Source organism: Rhinopithecus bieti, unplaced genomic scaffold (genome assembly GCF_001698545.2).
Source record: "Rhinopithecus bieti isolate Rb0 unplaced genomic scaffold, ASM169854v2 scaffold_37914, whole genome shotgun sequence".
Classification (NCBI taxonomy): Eukaryota; Metazoa; Chordata; class Mammalia; order Primates; family Cercopithecidae; genus Rhinopithecus; species Rhinopithecus bieti.
Genome location: NW_016816274.1, coordinates 1104811 through 1127603, shown reverse-complemented (window position 1 = coordinate 1127603; position 22793 = coordinate 1104811). Strand labels below are relative to the sequence as shown.

General features: G+C 44.0%; 1 protein-coding gene across 1 annotated transcript in view; it reads left to right on the top strand.

Annotated features, from left to right (window-relative positions):
• NCKAP5 (NCK associated protein 5) overlaps positions 1 to 6363 on the top strand; it is an 830344-nt gene extending 823981 nt beyond the window's left edge. Inside the window, exons 16-18 of the mRNA XM_017854739.1 lie at positions 1527 to 1841; positions 4633 to 4769; positions 6105 to 6363. Coding sequence (XP_017710228.1) covers positions 1527 to 1841; positions 4633 to 4769; positions 6105 to 6302 — 650 coding nt within the window. The 3' untranslated portion in view covers positions 6303 to 6363. The remainder of the gene's footprint in view (positions 1 to 1526; positions 1842 to 4632; positions 4770 to 6104) is intronic.
• Positions 6364 to 22793: the final 16430 nt, after the last annotated feature.

Sequence of the window (22793 nt, the reverse complement as noted above, 5' to 3'; positions counted from 1 at the left end):
GCCAACTCTGTACACATTCCCATCCCTTTATTTTTGCCTTAGTATTAGGAAATTCCCAGACTTCTGCTACTCAGCAAAGACGTTTTGAGGAGGAAGGTAGGGGAATGGGAAAATTCCGAAGTTTGGATAGTAATTGCTGAGCATGAAGTGAGATTGTATAGAAAAGATACTTAAGGATAAGCTATTCACCTATCAGGTATCTACTAATATGTAATAAATATACTAAACATTTTGTATATTTTGCCATTCATTATTCATTTACTGGGCTGTCTCACAGTGTGCTTAGTGTCATTCTAAATTCTAAGGACTAAATGGTGAACATACTTTAATCCTCACACTAGTCCTAAAAGGAATCTGAGACCTTGAGAGGCTAAGGCTCTTGCACAGGGGTTCAAAAAAGTAGTCATTGGCAGAGATCACACCACAAGCCTCTGTTCTTAAAGCACCAAAGAAGTGGTAGCTGTTGAGCTTTTGATACAAACATTATGTCATAATCTATTGTATTCCCCACCATGCCTAATACAGTGCTCAATTGTTCCACTGACCCAGTGCTAGACTTACAAGATGCTTCTAAGATGAAACCTAGAAAGTTTCATTCCAGGATTATCATATGAACAGAAGACTTTCTGGATGACATCCAGATCTTGGAAGCTGCCTCATTGGCCTTGATAAACCACACCACCATTCCAGAAATTATGTGGTAATTTTTTCAGATACTGTACTTTTCTCCATATATAAAATGTTTTGATGATGACACACAATTAACAGAATATGTCACATACATGGTGAAATCATCTTAATTTGTTGTAGAGAATAGTGGGATCCCTGGGACTGCCAAGAAATGCAAAGCATTATTGATGAGTTTTGTCACTGAATAAAGTGAGAGTGAAAGAAAGTGGCTCACAGACTTCTCAACTGGGCTGAATGAAGCCCACATGATAAGTGATGTTCTGATGGGAAAGGTACCCTTTGGGATGACCCTTCTGGCGTGTGAATTACTTGTCCCCGCAGTCAAATTAAGAGGCCAGAAATTTAGTCAGCTGCTGAATGGGCGATCATTCATACAAGAGATACACAATTACTGTTGTTAGGATGTCATTTCAATTTATGTGTTCTCATTACTCATTATTTCAGTTAATAAATTTCACCTAATTGGTTGAAGTCATATGATTCCCAGATTGAAATAAGGATGACCACAATTTGGTCTCTAATGACTATTCCTCTTCTAACTCTAAAGACCTGTCCAGGGTATATGTGCAAGTGACTATTGCTGCTCATAACAGGCTGGTCGTCTTCTTATATTACATGAAGGGGATGCTTTCATGTTCAAAAAGGTCCGTTTCATGCACCTCACTGGAAATTTACTACACCACTAATACTGTTTCCAAATGCTTATCATTTTTCTTTCTCTTAAATTCACCCTTCTAGGTGTCTCCTTTCCTCCAGATCATACCCCAATTTCCATGATTCTTTCATCCTTTTATGTGAGCCTTCTCTAATCCTTTCTCTCTGTCTCTCTATCTCAGAATCCAACTGCCAGATGAGAACATTGGACAGTGGGATCGGAACATTCCCACTCCCAGACTCGGGAAATCGCTCGACGGGACGATACCTATGCCAGCCAGACTCCCCAGAGGACAGTGAGCCTCTCCTGCCTCTCCAGTCAGCCCTTCCTGCAGTTTCTTCCGTGAGAGCCCAAACCCTTGAACGTGAAGTGCCTTCCTCCACAGACAGCCAGCGCCCTGCAGATAGCGCCATTGTTCATTCCACATCTGACCCCATCATGACTGCCAGAGGGTTGCGACCTCTTCAGAGCCGCCTCCCCAAACCAGCTTCCTCAGGTAAAATGCCAATTTCCCACCCTTAATAAGACACTTGCTGACAAAAAAAAAAAAAAAAAGGAAAACCTTTCACCAGGAGATAAGCAAGTCAGTGACCTGCCTGATAAAAATGTAGATATGTGAAAATTCCTTCATGTCCTTCATCAAAAAGCAAAACAATGTGTATAAGTCAATATCTACTCATAGAATTACATTGAGCAGTAACACATATATAAGGAAACAGACATGTAAGTACTGGTCTATGGATATATGAACTGATTAAGAATAAAACCATGCAACATACACTCGTGAGGTTTTGTCCTATAAAACTTAACTCTGAATATAGACCAATTTCAGCCCAAGATATAAATTTAACTACAATGTTGTTTTCCTTCTGACCAAAAACATACATGTTCTGATGTATTCCTATCTGGTTAAAATATATTTATATGTTGAACTATAAAAGGCATAGTTTGATAAATCAGCAGTAGATCACGCACTAATGCAGTAGAATAGAGTGAGCCTTCCCATTGAGAAGTACTGTCCTTCATAGCAGTCAATGGAAACAAGCTTTCATGATTAAAGACAGGGCTAGGCTAAGGGTCACCGTTTTTTCATTGTTCCCTCACGATTAAAAATATTTATTGCAGCCCAGGATGACACTAAGTAATTTTTAACTTGTATGTCTTATGTTGCTTTTACAACATGCATAAGCATAGAAACTAAAACTTTAAATTAAACGCTTTCACTTACGAGTTGATGATTAGAAAGGAGCTGCAAGTGGAGATTATACTATAGGCTTCTGAGAAATTAGAAAGGGAGACTTTTAATTATAAATCTTGGAATAAATGTGATTGGGCTATTCCCATGGCTGAGTTCTTCCTTTATATAGGAATGCCCGTTGCCACAAATGTTGCATCACAAACTTCTGCTCATTCCAAGTCAAGACTACGTTTTTAGAGGCTGTAATGCATATTATTTTTGAAATAAATGCATTGTTAATTAATGACACAGCCTCCAGAGAGTAAGGGGCAAAATCTTAGTTATAGATTATGTACTCCATGCCTGAATAGTCACATGTGTGACCCCAATTCAGCGGTGGCTGCCTTAGACTCCATGATTAAACACTGTCATTATAACAAATTGAATAGAAACCACAAGTCTTGAATTGCTTCATAAGCGATCAGAAGGAGATTGTTTGGATCTTGCTGTTAATATCCACTGTACCAGGCATGCAAGGGTTCTATCTTTGTTGTTTTGTTTTGTTTTGTTTTGAGATGGAGTCTCACTCCGTCACCCCAGCTGGAGTGCAATGGCGCAATCTTGGCTCATCACAATGTCCACCTGTTGGGTTCAAGTGATTCTCTTGCCTCAGCCTCCCAATTAGCTGGAATGACAGTCATGTGCCACCATACCTAATTTTTGTATTTTTTGTATTTTTCGTAGAGACAGGGTTTCACCATGTTGGCCAGGCTGGTCTTGAACTCCTGACCTCAGGTGATCCGCCTGCCTTGGCCTCCCAAAGTGCTGGTATTACAGTCATGAGCCACTGCACCTGGCTTTGGGTTCTATCTTTTAAATTGTAAGGAAGAGTTGTAAAAAGATAGTGTATGGTAGAGAGTGAGGTGAACACACTGCAGGAAATTTTTGTCACCCATCGTGAACTTTCCTGTCCCACATGATATCTGTGGTCCAGAGGCAGGGCCTGCTTTCCAGTGCTTCTCTTTTCTGTGTCCATCTGTTATTAATGTTAAAAATTAGGGAATGAGGACTAGCCAGAACAAAAGAAAATGAGATTATACCTCCTTTTGAGCAGTTACTGCCTGTTTAATGTGTACATTTGAATTGGTTATTTTTCTTCTCCCCATATAAAAAATGGAAGTCACTATACAAAACTCACAGTGCTGATGAAAACACAGTTCTTAGCTTCCCCCCACAAACAAAATGCTGTGGAGAGGCTGTCACAGCATGTCCTGCTTATAATCACTGAGGTTGGAGGATAATGACAGCAATTCTCCATTCTGGCATGACAAAGGCGTACACTAGGCAGGTTAATCTACTTTCACGGGTAATGGGGAAACTCTCTTTAATTGTTCTCTGCTAATTACACCCTTGCTACTCAGTGTGGTCCATGGGCCAGCATCATTGGCATCACCTGGGAGCTTGTCAACTGCAGACTCAGAGCCCATCCCATACCTCCTGAATCAGCATGCACATGAACAAAAGCTCAGCTGATCCATATGTACATTAAAGCTTCAAAAGTACTGCCCTGAGAAATGTTTAAGGGCTCCAAGCAAAGCTTCCCAAACCACACTATGCAAAATGACCTTGATAAGTATTTTAGGAAAATCGGGGTTCCCTGTGTTTGAGGAAGTCTGCAAATTCAAATCCTCTTTTCAGAAACTATGCTAATGCCCACTGGCACACTGAAGCCTCCGAGAAGTCCTCCAAAGAAGAAACTTGATTGTTGTTGGATGAATAACATTATTTAAAGAATAACTTTAGTGTTTCCTGAATGGTTTGCCAGCTGAACCCTTTCTAACCTGTAAAGTCTTTCAACATTTTGTAGAGAAGTGGTCTAAGAACAGTTTGCCTCAGGGTCTTGAAAAGGGGCTTCTATAGACGTGTATATATAATTATGCAGATGTTTTGGGCAGCACAGACTACAGTGGGACAGAATGGCAGGGAGCCCAGCTTTCACTGTATTTGGACCCTTTTTATCATTTCTGAATGTCTCCCCCACGTCCTTCCCTAAACTTGGAAAAGGTTGATGGAAGCTGATATGTGATTCCACGTACGTGTCCTCATTTAGGAAAAGTCAGTCCCCAAAAGCAGAATGAAGCAGAGCCAAGGCCTCAGACATGCTCATCATTCGGATATGCTGAAGACCCAATGGCAAACAAGCCGCTTCCAGACTGGGGGGGTGAAGATGCCGCCACCGGGACCCAGGTGAGGGGTCGGGGGAAGTGAAGAGCACCATCCACCTGTTGGTCCTGATTGTAAAAAGTGCACCTTTAAAACACTTGTATGATAGATTTCATTTTAAATGAAATTTGCTATTGGTTTCCTGAATATAAACCAAGGTCTACGGTTTGCCCTTTTCCCTGCCTTATTAAGGAATACTGTGGGTTCTTGGGACACTTTCATTCTGAAGAAATCAAAGTGCTTCTGAAATGCACCCAGATTCTTGGGTATGGATGCGCTGCCCTGATTAGATATTGTGGGACATGCATTCACTCTCCCAAGCCATGCGGGCGCCATTGAAATGATGTTTCTCCTATTTTTTTCGTTATCTCGGTAGTTATTTTAACCTTTACTTTGTTTTTATGAAACAGGGAAAGCAGGTCTAATTCTATTGCTTTTAAGGATGGCTAATCAGAGGCTCGGTGTGGTCAAATGACTTGCTAGGATCCGTGAGCCTTGAGTTTCATTTTTTTTGCAGTGGGTTCTTCATCTGCCCTGAGATGACACACACAGAACTCCTGATGGGTGGCTATGGGTGTCTGGCTCAGGGACTCCTTGTTCATCCCTACTGGGGGTTATGTGGTACCCCCTCCTGTTTACCCCTTCCAGCAGGTTACCCTGACCATGGTGAGCCTATTTGCCATTTCACCACTCGTCCTGGGGCTGGCCCACTGCAGCATCTGCCCTGGTGCCTGGTGGTGAGAAAGGTGGAGGAAGACACGTGGATTGTTTTCCAGAACTTCCTGGCCCCTCCTTGGCCTTTCCCACTTCTGCTGCCCTTGGCTTTCCCAGGTCTGGTATCAAGAGTCCTGGTTTCTATTTTTACTAGAGTTTCTGCCCAACTATGGTGATGAGATACCCACATCTGAGGTCCCCTCACTCAGTGTGGCCAAACCACCTTTCAGCCTTGAGCATCTGCCTCAGTATGGAAGGGGACCATGGAAAAGCAGGGGAGCAGATCCTCTAGGCCCACAGCCTCAATTTCCAGTGGGGAACACCGGAGTCCTACTGGACCGTGTTCAGGCTCCCATTGAAAGTTACTGTGGAGCCAAGACTGGAACTGGGCCCTCTGAAGTCCAGGGCAGCACCTGGGATTTCTGCCTCCACAGGACATGGGTCTGAGCGGCAAAGGAGGAAACCGCTGTATTCTGCCATGCCTTAAGTCAAACACAGGAGGTTAGGGCTCCTCCAGCTCTGTGCCTCCCAAACCTGAGCAGGCATCAGAACCACCTGAAGGGCTACAGTCTTATTGCCCACATAGACTTGTGTCTGATTTGGCTTATACGGAGTGAGGTGTACACATTTCTAACAAATCTCCAGGTGATGCTGATGCCGCTGATCCATGGAACACACTTTGCACAGAGCATTGCTGCCACTGTTCCAAAGGACTCTGCGCTGGCTTTGGGAGGATTGGGAAACTGGCATATTGAGAAAATTGAGAGCTGTAAAATTGAGAAAATCATAACAGACACCCAGAGTTGGAGAAGAGAAAACCAGTTCAGGAACAACAGTTGGTGACGATGGCAAAGGAGTTTGAAAAATTCCAAGAAAGTAAAAAGGAAAAAAAAAAGTTACTCTTGCTGACCCAGAGGGGACCTGCGCTCCTCACATAAGATATACATCCACCAATGGACATAACTCTCTAGGATTCCCTTCCTCATCATCCTGCACTAGCCCCATACACTGGAAATCCTTGAAACTCAGAACCCTGCTTTGTTGACTGCCAGGTATGGAAAGTTTCAAGCAAGAATTCGCTTTATATTTCTAGTACCTGGCACAATGCCTGGTTCAGTTAGCATTTGTTGAATGGAGCTATGAAAGGATGTACCTCATCATGTCCAGACTGGACTGGGTCCTTTTGGAGCTCTGGACACAGGTTCCCCAGAACTACAGTCTGTAGACTTGTCTTTCTTCATGGACTTAGTCCTTGCTAGACTACTGGTATCTCCAGTAGTAAGCTCTCCACCCCTAGAACCTAGCATACTGCTTAGCACACAGTAGGTACTTAGTAAACACTGTTGAATGGATGGGTGACTAAGTAAATGAATGAAGGAGTAAAGGAAATGAGTGCTTGAATTTACAACCCCAGATAAGCGAGTTTACATCTTAGAATGTGTTTTTACAATCCCCAACCAAATGACACTCTTCTAAACAAACTTCAGAGACCCATCTAATGCATCTGGATCGGAACTATCTGGCTTAGGTGGGGAATAATAGGCTGTAACAGGACATTCTACAAATGGGGGGAAAAAAAGGCCCCAAATAACCTCGATTCAACAACATAGGAGTTGCACTCCTGGATCCAGTATTCTGCTTATGTGCACAAAGGGAATACTGTTCATACAGCATCAACCGCCTCAGCAATTCCTGAATACAGCATCATTGCCACACCACGGACATCCTTAGGGGAGGGGCCAGGTGATGTGTGCATGTGAGCAAGAGGGGAAACTGGGTCCCTCAGCCCATGAACTGTCAGCAGATTTGAGGATTACATAGGGTCAGCAGTTGCTTACTTTTCTAAAGGCTACTGTCCTTTTGGGAGCTGAAAGAAAATTATAAATTAGGCAAACATTTATTCTTTTGTTCCCAAGGTTGATTGTTTTATTACCTTCTGATACTTGGAAGGCAATGATGAGATCAGTTAAATAAATAAGCCATTAGGTTTGGAACAGCAGCTCATAATAGGCACTTGAGAAAAATAAGACCCTATAAAGAAGTGTACAAAATGCAGAGCAGGTAACCGTGGGGACCTTCCTGGGCCTGGGACGATGGCAGAGTGCTGTCAACAGCCTCATTATTGCAGGCCTATTTCTGCAGCTCTGGTAATTGAGTAGACAGCGTCAGCTCCTCAGGAGGCAGAAAAATCAGCAAACTATAGTTGGTCTTGGGTGGGCGGTGGGCTGGGCAGTGGGAATGGAATTCTGTGCATACGTTGACAGCCAAATGTGAACTGTGTCACATGCTCACAGGATGCTCTGCCCCATTTTGATTTGTATGAATAATCTTAACAGTCTCATATTACTCATTTAGGACAAGGCACCCAGAATGTGTACATACTCTGCCAGCGGTGGCAGTAATAGTGACAGTGACCCGGACTATGGAGATAATGGTTTTGGAGCTGGAAGGGGACAGTTAGTGAAAGCACTGAAGAGCGCTGCCCCAGGTAACAACCAGTGAACTTGCTGGCCCTGCAGGTTCCTCTCTCTGGGAAGCCACTGATTATACCTTTCACTCTACTCAGCCCCCACCCTCTTTGATTTTATGTTTTTTCTTCGTGTCTCTCCTGAGATCTAATTTTCTGGTACATACAGAAGATTGTCTATGCGCATCCATTTGTTTTCTAGTGTAATCTTCATGACATTGCAGTGCAGTCTGTAAGGATTTTATTTCTGAATCCAGCATCTCTAAAACAGCCTCCAATTGAGTTATCTCAGTAATGAAGGAATGACTATAAAGATAACTTTGTTCTTAATTATATACTCTGGCAAGTTAAATCAGCCAGTGAGCTGTGGATGGAGTTTTCCAGGCTCTCTGCTAACATCATGCTGTGTAGCCCTGGACCTGTTAGTTGTGCCATTATGAACAGGTCTGTTTGTGAGGTTGAAGCTCCCTCACTATCTTTTTCTTTGAGCCATAATTGGCAGTAGAAAAATCATTATCCCTAGGCATTTAAAACTGTGTCTATTCAGATGGTACTTCCTTTCAGATACAAGAGGACAGACAAATCCCTGACACAAAATGTGATCTGGGCTCTGCTTTTCTTCTAATTCATCTGGATTGTCAGAAATATTTTAATGATGCAACGGAAAGCCATTCTTTTCCTACTAATCAACTTTTTTCTCAAATACTATTTTATAAATCATGTAATGAAAGCATCATTTTATTTTTTTAAAACAAGGTTGATATGTTTAGGAAAAAACAATCTAGCATCCATGTGTGTTTCCAGCTTTCAGAGAATCTTGGTATTTGCATTGGGAGAAGGAGGGTTAGAGTAGCATGTAAGAAGAGCTTATTAATCTGAATCACCACTTTGTCCCTTGCTTCTTATAAGTTATCAGAGAGGTAGGATTGATGGTTGAATCATGCACAGCTTTACCAAGAAGAAAGTGGTGAATACCCCTGATATTTTAGTTGGTTGTTGTCCCCATTGGCTCTTTGTGGTTCACTGGTGTCCCTCTGACTGTGACAGATGAAGGGGAAGGGGAGCTCATTGTCATGGAGCTCGCCCAGTGAAGATGCTTAGGATGATGCCAGCTCCTAATCCATGTTCTTCAACTTGAGCTCATTGTGAGTCCTCAGGGAATAGCCTCACCTCACCGACCCTCAGCCACACACCCAAGAATGGTTTCCAGGGCCCCTTTCAGCTCTCAAACTTTCTCTATTCATGATTGAACAAGTATTTGTTGAAAGCTTCCTCTGAGCCAGTTTTCCAGTAGTGAATAAATGGACAAAGATCCCTGCCAGATAGTAAACAATAGATATCATAAACAAGTAAATGTATATAGTTCGTTCGTAGGAGATGAGTGCTACAGAAAAGATAAAGTCAGGCAGAGAAAGGGAGAGTGAGAGTGCCGGCAGTTGGAGGAGAAGTTGAAATTGAAGTGGAAGTCGCAAGGAGCCTCACTGAGAAAGCGACTTTTGAGCAGAGAGAGCTGAAGCAGGAGAGTGAGTGAGCCAGGAAGGGCACTCCCAATAGAGGAAATGGCCACTGTGGTAGACTTGAGGCAGAGCATGCTCTGGAGCCCAGGAGTAGCAGGAGGCTCGCACGTTGCTGCAGAGAGAGCAACTTGATGGATGAGGCCAAATGAGAAGGGGCCAGAACCCCTGGAACCCTGTGTGCCTTTCTGAGGACTAACCTCTACTCTGAGAGACAGGGAATTTGGATGACGTAAAGCCTGGGAGTGGCATGAGGTGCCTCTGGCTGCTGTATTGAGAAAACTGAAGAAGCAGGATCAACTAAGAGACTGATACAGGCATCCAGGCAAGAGATGTTGATACCTTGGACCAGAGTGGTTGCGATCCACACCGTGACCAGCACTGGCTAAGAGACCTCCCTCAATGATGGAAATGCTCTGTGTCCATGCACATGGCTGCTAAGCACCTGAAGTGCAGCTAGTGCAAGTAAGAGACTGAATTTTTAAATTTAATTTGTGCTCCAGTTTTCCTAAGAATTCTCATTTGGGCCATTCCTTCTTTTCTCTTTTATTTGAAATTTTAACTAATTTTAATGTAAATATAGTCACATGTGGCTTGCACAACACAGGGAGTGAGAATGGTCGGATTCCAAATCTAATTAAAAATACCACCCAATGGCCGGGTGCGGTGGCTCACGCCTGTAATCCCAGCACTTTGGGAGGCCGAGGCAGGTGGATCACGAGGTCAGGAGTTTGAGACCAGCTTGGCTAACACGGTGAAACCCCATCTCTACTAAAAATACAAAAAATTAGCTGGGTGTGGTAGCAGGCGCCTATAGTCCCAGCTACTTGGGAGGCTGAGGCAGGAGAATGGCATGAACGTGGGAGGTAGAGGTTGCAGTGAGCCGAGATCACACCACTACACTCCAGCCTGGGCGACAGCGCGAGACTCCGCCTCAAAAAAAAAAAAAGAAAAAAATACCACCTGACTCAGACCAGGCATGGTGGCTCATGCCTGTAATTCCAGCTCTTCGGAATGGTAAGGCAAGAGAATAACTTGAGGCCAGGAGTTGAAGACCAGCCTGGGCAACATAGTGAGCACCTGTCTTTACAAAATTTAAAAAAAAAATAATAAGAGACAGGTGTGGTAGCTGTGGTGGCACATACCTGTGGTTCCAGCTACTCAGGAGAGTAAGGTGGGAGGATTGCTCGAGCCCTGGAAATTGAGGCTACAATGAGCCACGGTTGCACCACTGCACTCCAGCCTGGGTGACACAGCAAGACCCCATCTCAAAACAAAAACAACAACAACAACAAAATACAATTCACTGGTATACTGGAAAAAAAGTAGTATCAAGGATGACTCCAAGCTTTGGCTCTTAGAAAGGCTGGATTTGCCCTTGCCTTCTGCCAAGTGAAATGGGAGTTCCGCGTGGACTTGCTAGATTTGGGGGCCCATTAAGCCTGCAAGTAGAAGAGGTGAGTAGGTGGGAGGCTAGAAGAGTCTGGGGCTCATGTAAATTTGAGTGTCATCAGCATGTCAGTTGCATTTAAAGCTGTGTATCCAAATGCGATGAGGAAGGGAGGGAGTGTAGCCCAAGAGAAGACTAGGTCCTCCCACCTTATCGCAGTCACGGAGAAGAGGAGGACCCAGTGAAGGAGGAGGAGGGCCGGGGAGTGTGGCATCTTAGAAGCCAAGTGAGGAAGGTATGTCAAGGAGGAAACTCATGATTCTGTCTGTTGCTTGTTACCATAAAGAGGCAAGCAATCTTCAGTTCTGTCCTGCCCCTTTCTCCACCAGTGGGGTCCCAGTGTAGACAGAAGTAGGAACGGAGGGGAAGGATGGTCTAAGTGTCCTGAAAAAGGAGACAAGATTTAAGACAAATTCGCTGACTCCAAATGAGAGAATACCTGGATACGAGTGCACTTACCTCAGGGCCCATGTTTCAGCATCATAGGCCTGTCTACATGAATTGTGACAAGGCAATCAAGAATCCGCATTAGGTTGTGGCTTTGGATGACCTAATGACGAACAGTAAACTTACTGCTTGAAGTTTTTTTTTAAATCCTTCTGCGAAATGAAGTGAGTCCCAGCCTGAATATTTTTCTCTGTCAACTCACTTTTCTCATCCTATTTCCTCTAACCAGAGCAAACCCCTCTTTGAAAAGGAACATCTTTATTTTATTCTATTGCTTTAGCTTCTTGGGAGAAGGTGGTGAGGTCCTAGAAGCAGCACAAACAGCAAGACAGTCTTTCCCTCCACCAAGTTGCCTGCGACTTGCCTTTAAAAGAGGATGTGTTGGCAGAGATCTGTCCTCGCACACCCTGACAGCCACAGGTCAGCCCCAGCTGTGGCAGTGCTGCCAGGAAGGGAAAATGTTCTATGCAGACAGCTGGCATGGCTGTGGGTGTGTGCTGGCTTCCAATAACCCTAGGAAGGGGCATTAAAGGATGGATGCAGCACCATTAACTTCCTAAATGTTGGCAAAGTTTGTATAAAAAGAAAATAGAAACAGGAGAAAAACAGTAACAGGAGGACGTGCCTTGAGTGTCTGGTGGAGATTTTATTCCCCCTAAGTCAGTGTTTCCTTGCGTTCGTCACACGTGTCTGTGAGAGGGAGATTGGCCGTCACACCTCTGGAGTCCCTTCTGAAATAACAAGGTGCTTAATAGAGGTCCCCAACCTGCAGGGTGGAATTCACCAGTAGATCGTGAAGCCTTACTGGATGTTTGCCAAGATAGCTGCCCTTTTCAAACACACCCTTTCTCCTTGGTTCCCTGAAATATCTTTTCTTTTCTTTTCTTTTTTTCCTTTTCTTTTCCAAGACGGAGTCTTGCTCTGTCACCCAGGCTGGAGTGCAGTGGCACTATCTCAGCTCACTGCAACCTCCGCCTCTTGGGTTGAAGTGATTCTCTTGCCTCAGCCTCCTGAGTAGCTGGGATTACAGGCACCCACCACCACGTCCAACTAATTTTTGTATTTTTGGTAGAGACAGGGTTTCACAATGTTGGCCAGGCTGGTCTTGAACTCCTGACCTCATGATCTGCCCGCCTCAGCCTCCCAAAGTGCTGGGAATACAGGCATGAGCCACTGAGCCCAGCCTTTATTTTTTTGGAGATGGAGTCTCACTATATCACTTAGGCTGGATGGAGTGCAGTGGCGCAATCTTGGCTCACTGCACCTTCCACCTCCTGGGTTCAAGCAGTTCTCCTGCTTCAGCCTCCTTAGTAGCTGAGATTATAGGCGCCTCCCACCACAACCAGCTAATTTTTGTATTTTTTTGGTAGAAATGGAGTTTCCTTATGTTGGCCAGGTTGGTCTCAAACTCCTGACCTCAGGTGATCCTCCTGCCTCGGCCTCCCAAAGTGCTGGGATTACAGGCGTGAGCCACTGTGCTTGGCCAGTTCCCTGGAATGTCCCTCAGGCAGGAGAGAACATTTGATAGTGGCAGTCGGTCCTCCACAGCTTCCAGGAAGCTTACAGAGGCTGCTGCCTGTCCCCTGTGCCCTCCCACCGCCCACTCCCATTGTCCCCAGCTCCTTCCCTAGCTGCTCACCCTGCTGGTCACAGCATGACTTGGAACCCACCCTTCAAAACAGGGTGGGCTGTGGCCCCATATTCCCTGGTTTTGGGGGCCCACTTGCTTTGTTTGCATCACACTGAATGTGGCCAAAGAAGTCTACTTTCTAAAACCCTGCCTCTGGGCTCATAACACACTGAAATAAATACACAACTTTTCTTTCAAGGTTGGTTTCTTTGGCTTCATTCTGAAAAATGTTTAGAAAGTCTAGTTGTTAGCAGTCAGTGAGGGGAGCAGGATTTAGGAGCTGGATAGGTGGCCCAGCAGGTGAAGGTAGCAGACAGAAGTAATGTTGTGGCTTTGTTCACAGAGCTACCCGCTCTAATTTGCCAAGCTGGGCATGACAGACATTCCTGCCCTTTTCCAGCAGGCAAGGCCTCAGAGAAGGCATGTGCAGGAGACAACAGTGTAAAGGTGAAGGAGCGAGCAAGCCAGCTGTAGGAAGGGGGAAGACCCAGTGTGGCCCCAATCTCCGGATGAAAGGAGAAAGGGGGGTCTCACCTGGACCCACTGGACCTGGCTGGTAAAAAGTAAAATAACAATCCCTAGTGAAGCCGGCTCTCCCAAGCTTCTGTTTCATCTACCTGGCTGTATGTCACCAATCACCAGACCTGCCAGATACCCCAAGAGGAAACATCCAAATGGAAACCTCTCTTTTGTCCTCGAGAAATCTGCTCTGCCTCCCAGGTTCTCTGTCTTCACTGAATGTCTCGCCGTCCTGGTAGGAGTACAAACTATGAAGCAAGGAGTCGCCATGGACTCTTCCCCTCTCACCGTCCATGCTCTGGGCATCCCAAGGCATGCTGCCTCCCCTCTTAGAGGCTTTTCAGGTCTGCCTCTGTCCCACTCACCCCAGCACTGCCTCGACCCTGGCCCCCATCTGACTCATGCAGCCTGCTGCCTCCCTTTGTCCCTAGACCCTGTCAATTTGCCCCAGTCTCATGCCCCTTAAATGCATCATCCTCACTGCCACCAAAGTGCCCTCCCTGAAATGCAAAAGCCTGTCGTGCTGTTCCTTTGCTGGGAACTTTTCGAGGGTTGTCCATTACCCGCACAGTCCACTCTCCCAGGTACATACATCTCTCCAAAATCACCAAGTGGTATGCATTAAGTATGTACAGCTTTTTGTCTGTCAATTATACCCCAGTAGAGTGATTTTGAAAACAATAACTTCAAGAGCAAGGAGAGGTCCCAGTCGTCCTTTTGCCCTGGAGCTATGCTGATAGAATCTGAGAGCAGAACCCAGGAACCTCAGGCTTGTTGGCCTCTTAGCAGGAGTGGTAAGGCAATACAGAGTTAAATCCCCGCATTAGCATGGAAATGCACTCATCTCAGAGGCCCACTTGGTTGCATCTCTTGCCTCTGCCACGTTTCTATGGAAGCTATTCTGTGCTTATTCTTCACTGAACTCATTTGTACTCTTAATACTGCATGGCCAAATCATTCCTGTTTCAGCCTATTGGATCCAATGTAACTACTCCTACTACAGTCTACTGTTAAGGGCCAGATGTTTTTCCTCCTAAGTTTCTCTTATGTATTCCTCATGAGAACTTTATAAATAGACATTTTGTCTTGATTTTACAGATAAGGAAACTGAGCACCACCCAGCTAACAGTAACTTGCTTAAGGTTCAAAGTTAAATGTACTTAATAGAATCTAAGATGATTTGGATTCATGTGCCCTTTCAGGAAAAGGACCAAGTGCTTCCTCAGCAGTCAGACCTAGCATAAAATCTGATACTCAATAAAAATCTGCCTATCGAATAAATGAATGTCTGACTCAGAAGCCATATTTATTAATGCTGATTTAAGATATATCTGTAATAAGGGTCTGAGTTATTTCTGTTAAAATAATCCTTCTTGCACAAAATAAAGTTTAAAATATTTTAAATGACACATTTTAAATTTTGTTTTACTTAATCTTTTTTTAATCCAATCACCTCCTCTTACAAGGCTCACAAAGCCCACGTTGGTCTTGCTTCTCCAGCCTCACTTTTTTTCATTTCCTGGCTTATACTTTATGCATTGTTAAGATGCCTGTCATGTCCTGAACACACAATGCTGTTGGAGGCTTCCGTGCTTTTGCTTATATGATCTGGCCTCCCTGGAATGGCTTTTGTGCTAACACCCTTTCACTTAACCCCTGCTTCATCTTTAAGGTTCAGTTCAGACTTCACCTCCAATGGGAAGTCTTCCAGGATGCCCCTCATCAGCCACACCCAAAGCCCAGTTACTACTCCTTGTCTGTTCCCCTGTAAGACCCTGTATCTCTTTCATTTCCACTTAATATTATACCTGTTTCTTTGTACATTCAACTCCCTCATTAGTGTCAAGATTATTGGTCATTCATGCTCTGAACTTAGCAGGGGACATGGCACATCCTAGGTATTTAATAAATGTGTGTCAAATAAAAATCAACCAACTCACGGCGCTGATTACGGTCCTGGGTAGCCCTTATGCCTACATTTGTTATCTATTTGAGCCTTTCCTTGTCCAGAGAAAGACCGACCCAGCATGGCTACCTGCAGGGAGAAATACAATAAGGGCCTTTCTTCTTCTTTGAGGACAGTGCTAGAGAAAAATGATGAATCCATTTGTCCAATTTTTTCTCAAGGATATAGACTTTTAGTTCACTCTTCAATGAGGAAACTTCGTGGAGGCTGTTGCAGGCATATCAGAATCGTTTTGTTTTGTTTTGTTTTGCTTTGTCTAAATAGTCCCATGTCTCCTGGCTTGATTCTCATCGTCTCTGACCCAAATTGGGAATTATTGTCACAGAGAACCACTCTCATTGATGAGTGTGCATCACACCCCTGTTATGAAAGAGAGAAGGTTGAAAACCTTTGCTCTTCCAATATCTGTTCTTTGAGGATCTTCAAGTAGAACTGGGTAGTAGATGGGTAGCACATCCTAGTGGTAGAGGATAGAAGATTGGGAAAGAGTGAAAGCAAGAAAGAGACTTGACTTCTACACTAGTTTATTTGGTTTGTTCAGCTTCTGCTGGGTCCAGGCCACTGCTATACACTAAAGAGTAGGGAAGGTTCATGGCACAGCCCTGCTCTAGGTGCTTATAATCAGACATACAGACTGAAACAGCTTCCGAGAGAGAAGGTAATCCAGTACCCAAAACCATTGTTTTCTAGTCCCTAGTGCCATATTGTTAGCCACTCAGAGTAAGGAACCAGAATTCCTAGTTCTTTTTGGTTTTATAAAATTACATCTCCAAATAAAACCCCACTAGGGTCTATAGATCACCACAACAAGGCACTCACTTTCCAGCATGCCTTCTCCAGCCACATACCCTCAAAATGCAATGGTCAGGTAAAATATGCAAAACTTTGGCACTGGGGTCCCCCAGCCACTTGATGATATTCAGCTAATCAAGCCCCAATTTCCCAAACAAGAAGTGCATTTTCTTCACTTGAAGGTGATTACATTCAACAAATTCCAAAGAGCCAGGGAAGCTGAGTTAAAAACAATTGGTTTTGCAGTAATTAGAAAAACACAAGGAAATGATGACTATGGAACAATATTAAAAGGGACGCTGAGGGATAACAGCTCTAGTTCCTGGTTAATTCCTCAGCTTGGATATTTAGAGATTCAAAACTAATTATGCAGAGATGATGAATTTTAAAAACGCTGCCATCCTGCCTTCTCAAGGCCAAGGACTTTGGCTATTAATAGAGCAATCAGATCTTGCTGTATTATAGAAAATTCACACAAAGTTGCATCTATTTTAAAGCATTCATCTGGCACATTACTTAAAGATGACAAATCTCTGTAATATGCAAAATCAGCATTGGGTTCAACGAAATCCAACCTCGTTATAATCACTCTAAGTTCCCCCAGAGAAATCAATTGTTTAAAATGGACACTATAGGTAAGAGTTATCTTTAGTCCTTCCTGGAACTTCTCTCTTTTTAGATCATTTTAAAAGTTTCCTTTATTGTTGACAAGGCCATCCCAGCTCGAAATAAATGGACACGTGCAATGAGACACAAGGGATTTGTCTCCCAACATTACACTTTCCTGGATGACAAATGAAAAGTTCTGACCGTGACAAGCAGGCTGCTCTGAGACCCTTGCCAGAACCAGGGGTCTCAGATTTTTCTTAGTCACCATTTATCCAACATCAGAAAATCCACAGCCCTTTTAGCTAGGCACATTGGATTGGCGCTGAGTTTTGGGGGTTTTAGTGAGGAGAAGTGTCATGAACAATAACAAAACAAACAAAAAACCCAACCAGCTTCTAAAAATCACATGGTCAAAAGCTAACTATCAGAAAGAACCCCCTGTGCCCTCAGACAGGCTGGAAAAGGGAGGCTGTGATGTGACCTGCATTCAATTATTTAAGTTGCATATTGTGAGGCCCTTAAGAAAGCAAATGTCATGATGGACAGAATGAGTTTACCCTCCTGTCGAAAGAGCAGTGTGCCGTAGCAAGGCCGTCGCTCAATTAAATTGGACCGCGGGCTACAGCAGAGATGGAGACCAAGCCTGGGGACCCTAATGAGACATTTGAGGGAAGAGATGCCCCCCCGAGTTTGTCACCCTTTGATAGACATTCCCTCCCATTACCACCGAACCCCCAGTGTTACCCTCCTCAAGTTCAAATGTGTTGCAGCCCGACACATTTAAAAAACAGCTTGCACAGTGGAATTTCAAAGCAAAAGACAAATCCTTGGTTGAAGTGGAATAGGTGAGGGGAGCAAAGGATACTTAATGCTGTGCAAATTAGCAGGCTTTGGCCGCCAGGGCTGAAAGAAAGCTAGACAACGGAACTAGGCAATGGTGCTAAATAAATAAACACCAAATCAGATGCTGCTTCACTTGTGAAAATTTGTGTGTCTCCTCCACTTCATGTTGGGGGAGCAGAATTCAATCTAACTTGGTAGGGTACGGGAGAAGAGTGGTTTCCAAGACCACTGACATTTCTGCAGCCCCATGAGCATGTTTGAGGGTGGCTTTTTTGGAGAGGTTTACTCATAATCTGAGTAATACATCAGGCATTCACAGTGGATCGTCTCACCAGTGCAATTGTGCCTCTCCATCCCCCAGGTGACATTCTGCAAATGTCTGAAGACATTTTGAATTGTCACAACTCAGAGAGGGTAGGGGATACTAATCCGCTGTGCAGAGTCCAGGGATGAGGCTAACCACCTTACAATGCACAGGACAGCCCCCAACCACAGGGAGATAACGGGTACAAAATGTCAGTAGTGACAAGAAGCAGCCAAGAAAAGATTAACCTTTGCGTATTAGAAATGTTCATTGGGAGGGAGAGGCTGTCAAACATTTGTGCCAAAATATGACAGCAGGCAGACACCCCCGCCTGCCCAGCAGGTGCACAGGCCCCGGTCCAGCTACCTAATTTGGTGGTTAAAAGCACTTCCTCCCAAGGGCTTTGAAAGGGAAGTCCATGCTCCTGTCTGGGACTTTCAGCCTTGGCTGTTTATCCCTCCACGGTGCCTTTGTCAGACTGTGTTAGGGAAACGCTGACTGTCTGAAGTGGTAACACAGAGCACAGATTATTCGAGGCTGCTACATATTAAGTCTCTTATTAGTATTTTAGCTCTGTCTCTCTTAGAGAACATGTGCCCTGAGGAGGCAGAAATCCTTTACAGACTTGAAAGTTAGCTGAGGACAGTTAATCCTCATGTTGCTCTAGTGAAGTAGGTAAATTGCAATTAGATGAAAAATTGAGAAAAAAAGTAGTCAACAGGTGTTTGGGTTTCCTTGGAGACCTTAGAGTTTTATATTTGGCTTAGAAGCACATAGAGACATTTAGAAAGAGTCCCTTGCCAGAACTCTTCCAACTGTATGGTTAAACCAGACACGGAAGATTAACAATCATCTGTGGAATGAAAATACTGGGGTCAGTAGAAGGAACTCTCTTGAAGGAGTGGGGTCGGGGGTGAGGAAGAAAGGGCTCAGTATTCAGGAAAAATCTTTGTAGAAGTAATTATTGTCATATGCAAGAGGAAAAAGCAAGGTGCAGTCCTTTCAGGTATCAGGGGAAGGAGAACAGATGTATTCTAATTGCTTGCTCTCTAACTTTTAAGGATCAAGAGAGAGACCATTTCAAACCTTCTTGCATCCCAACTGCTCCTCCTTAACTAACCAGAAACCTAGAGATATACGCTTAATATACAACCAAGGAGATGAGCTTGGGAAAAACCAGGACAAATGTCAAGTATTACTCAGCGAATTACACAGTGGGCTCCTCTGTGAACCTCCAAGAACCTAGAAACCCAAAGCCATGAGCCCTTTGGCTGGACATGTTAGAAATGCCCATAACTGGGAGCTAACATACCTGGGTTTCAGCGCTGCCTGTGTCATTAACTGATTTTTTTTTTTTGAGACAGAGTCTCACTGTATCTCCCAGTCTGGAGTGTAATGGCATAATCTTGGCTTACTGCAACCTCTGCCTCCCGGGTTCAAGCGATTCTCCTGCCTCAGTCTCCCAGCTGGGATTAGAGACATGCGCTACCATGCCCGGCTAATTTTGTATTTTTAGTAGAGATAGGGTTTCTCCATGTTGGTCAGGCTGGTCTCAAACTCCCGACCTCAGGTGATCTGCCCGCCTCAGCTTCCCAAAGTGCTGGGATTACAGGCGCGCCCAGCCATTAACTGATTTTGATGCTAGATGAATCATGTCAGACTTTCTGAGCATTAGTTGCATCAACCACAGAATACCCACCTTGCCTCCTTCTCATGAGTATTTCAGATATGACATTAGGTGTGGCAAAGCTTCCAATCTGAAGAATTCTAATAAATGTGAGCATTATATATTATATGGACTGATACAAAGAACAATTTCTGGAATTGAAGGTTGAGGATGTTAGAGGGAGGGAGGGAGAGGAACCCAGGGACCTTAAAAACTATTGACTAAAATAATGTGAAGCTAAAGCCCCAGAAAGGTAAACTTCCCTCATAAATTAGCCATGGATATACAGTTTCATTAAGGGAAATATCGTATTATCTTCTACTGTGGTGAAAATTCAGTCTAAGGGAGAAAGAACTGATTAAGCCTTCCCAAAACAAGCCTAGCAGCATTCTCCTTTCTTATTATTTGCTTTCACAATAAGCAGCAATATCCCAAGCTATCACTCAGCATCATTGTTTTCAGATTCAATTACATGGAAACCAAAAATATGGTGAGGCTGGATCAGGTGGGGGGAAGTTTCAGTTTTAATTAGAACAGGATTTTACTATAAATGAATAAATCAACACACTTTTTAAGGAATTTAATTAGAAAAGGAGATAGCATCCCTTCCATTGGCCAAGCTGGCTCTCGATCTTTTGCAGGCAGAGAGAAGGTTAGTAGGGGGTTTCAAGCTTTCCCCAGTCAGCTTGCTTCTGTATTTATGAACCCCCCAGAAGCATCATACAGAATGTTTCTTCTTCTGCTCTCAACTTTTTCACCTTAAAATAAGAGCTCTTTTATTTTTGTTTAGCCCTTTCTCTCTTATGATGTCATATGTCACTCTGTCCCTTTTTATTCTGTAATGTTTCTTTCCCAGATATCTCCACGTGTCTTCCTGAGTTTTATTAGGATTCTTCAGAAGGCAAGGCTACAGGATCAATATTTTTGGAGGAAGACCTGGAAGCTATGCCGACAGCATTCATTGCACCATGAAATCTTTGAGATGAGTGGAAGGACCCAAATACCCATCTTGGAGTAGGCATGTGTCTTCTTGGACCATAACTTACTTGGTGATCTTGAGCAAATGTCCTCCTTCCCCTCTTTGGGAAGAGATATCTTCCAGATACTGCCAGGCTTGATGTTTTGTCACTCTGTGAACAAATGACAAATGCTGTAGTGTCTAGGAAGTGAGGCTTCATGCTTTAGTTTTCAGCAATCTCTGCTGTGTGGAGAGGTTCTCAGAGTTTTTCTCAGATACCATTTTCCAAATTTGCCTTCATCATTTTGAACATAGAATTCTCTCCTCTGTGTCCCTAGCCCCATATAGGTAACCATTTTTATTGATTTTTTTTTGTTCATCTTTCCAGTCTTTCATTGAACAAAGCAAAGAAATGCCAATCTCTTATACAAAAGGGAGCACACTGTGTACACTATCCTGCATCTTGTTTTGTTTTGCTTTCTCCCACTTAAAATATCCTGGAGATCATTCTATGTCAGTGCACCATCTCCCTTGTTCTTTGTTGCAGCTACATTGTGTGGCTGTACCTTCATTCACTTAACTTGTCTTCTGTGGATATCTATGGAATCGATTCCCAGCAGTTAGTTGTATTGTTGATCTGGATCTGGGTGTGTGCCCCTCCTCTGTGATCCCATAACATCTTGGTTTCACCCCGACCATCAAATTGCTGTTGTTCTCTGCTGCTTGGCCCTTAACACCAGAGATCATGGTGTTTCATACTCAATCCTTGGCACATGGCAAGTGCTTACTGAATCCTTACTGAAACGCTGGGTGAATGAATGGTCTGTGACCGCTGAGATTGAATCCCAACATAGTTCTTTATTTAGTTTTTTCTTTTTTTGAGACAGAGTGTCACTCTGTTGCCCAGGCTGGAGTGCAGTGGTGCAATCTCTGCTCACTGCAAGCTCCGCCTGCCGGGTTCACGCCATTCTCCTGCCTCAGCCTCCCAAGTAGCTGGGACTACAGGTGTCCACCACCATGCCCGGCTAATTTTTTTGTATTTTTAGTAGAGACGGGGTCTCACTGTGTTAGCCAGGATGGTCTCAATCTCCTGACCTCGTGATCCACCCACCTCAGCCTCCCAAAGTGCTGGGATTACAGGAGTGAGCCACCGCACCCAGGCTGAATCACAACATAGTTCTAAGCAAAAGGTATAAAGCAGCCAAACTGTCTTCCTAGAGGGGGCTTGAGGTGAGTCTTAAAGAATCAGGTTTGGGTGGGCATAAAGGGGAAGAGAATTTCTCCGAGGGGCGAGTGAGCAAATCAGGGAATGAAGAGAGGGTCAGAAGAGAATAGTGACATCCTGTGACTGCCAGTGTTTCCCCACAGCTGGTTAGCAGAACAGAGGTCATATAGTTCTGTGACGGTAATTGATAATACAGATGTGGTACCAGCTGGCAGCGGGTGTGATCTGTGTGTGCCAGTAAGTTTGAGAGGTGAGTAGAGGACCAGCCCAGAACGCAGGTGATGAACAAGCCTAGATTTGTAAACCTGAGTCTGTCCTGCAGCCTTCGTTCAACAACCACAACACCAAAATATTTGTCTCTTTATTTCTGCTTATTCTCTCCATTTCTAACAAGCTAGAGCCTTTTTGTTGGAAAAGAGCTCAGAAGTTATCTTGTCTACCATCCCTCTAGTGGAATGTAAGCTCATTGGAGAAGGAAAAAAAGAAGGGAGGCGGGGAGGGAGGGATGGAGGGGTCCCCCTTATCCTATCCTTACTTGGCCTAATTGAGTTTTTCTATACCATTCTCTGTGGTGAGGGAGGGGAGAGGAGGGTCTGTCTGGGTTTCACAGTATTACACAGCTGGGGAAAATAGGAGATTTATGGATTATGGATAAAGACTATACTCATACTCAGAAGAATAACATGAAATTCAAAATTCTCATTGATACATAACTCAGTATTTGCTGAGAAGGTAAATGAATGAATGAGGCAACCAGATATACTAGAAAATGTTCACAAAGGTTTTGGAGTCAAACTTGAATTAATATCTATAATGTTGGATCACTGAGCCTTTCTGTGCCTCGGATTCTCACCCACCAAATGACAATAATACCTAATTGCAGGATTTTAATCAGACAGCATATGCCACATGCCTTTTTGAAGGTGCCCTTTTGATGCTGGCTA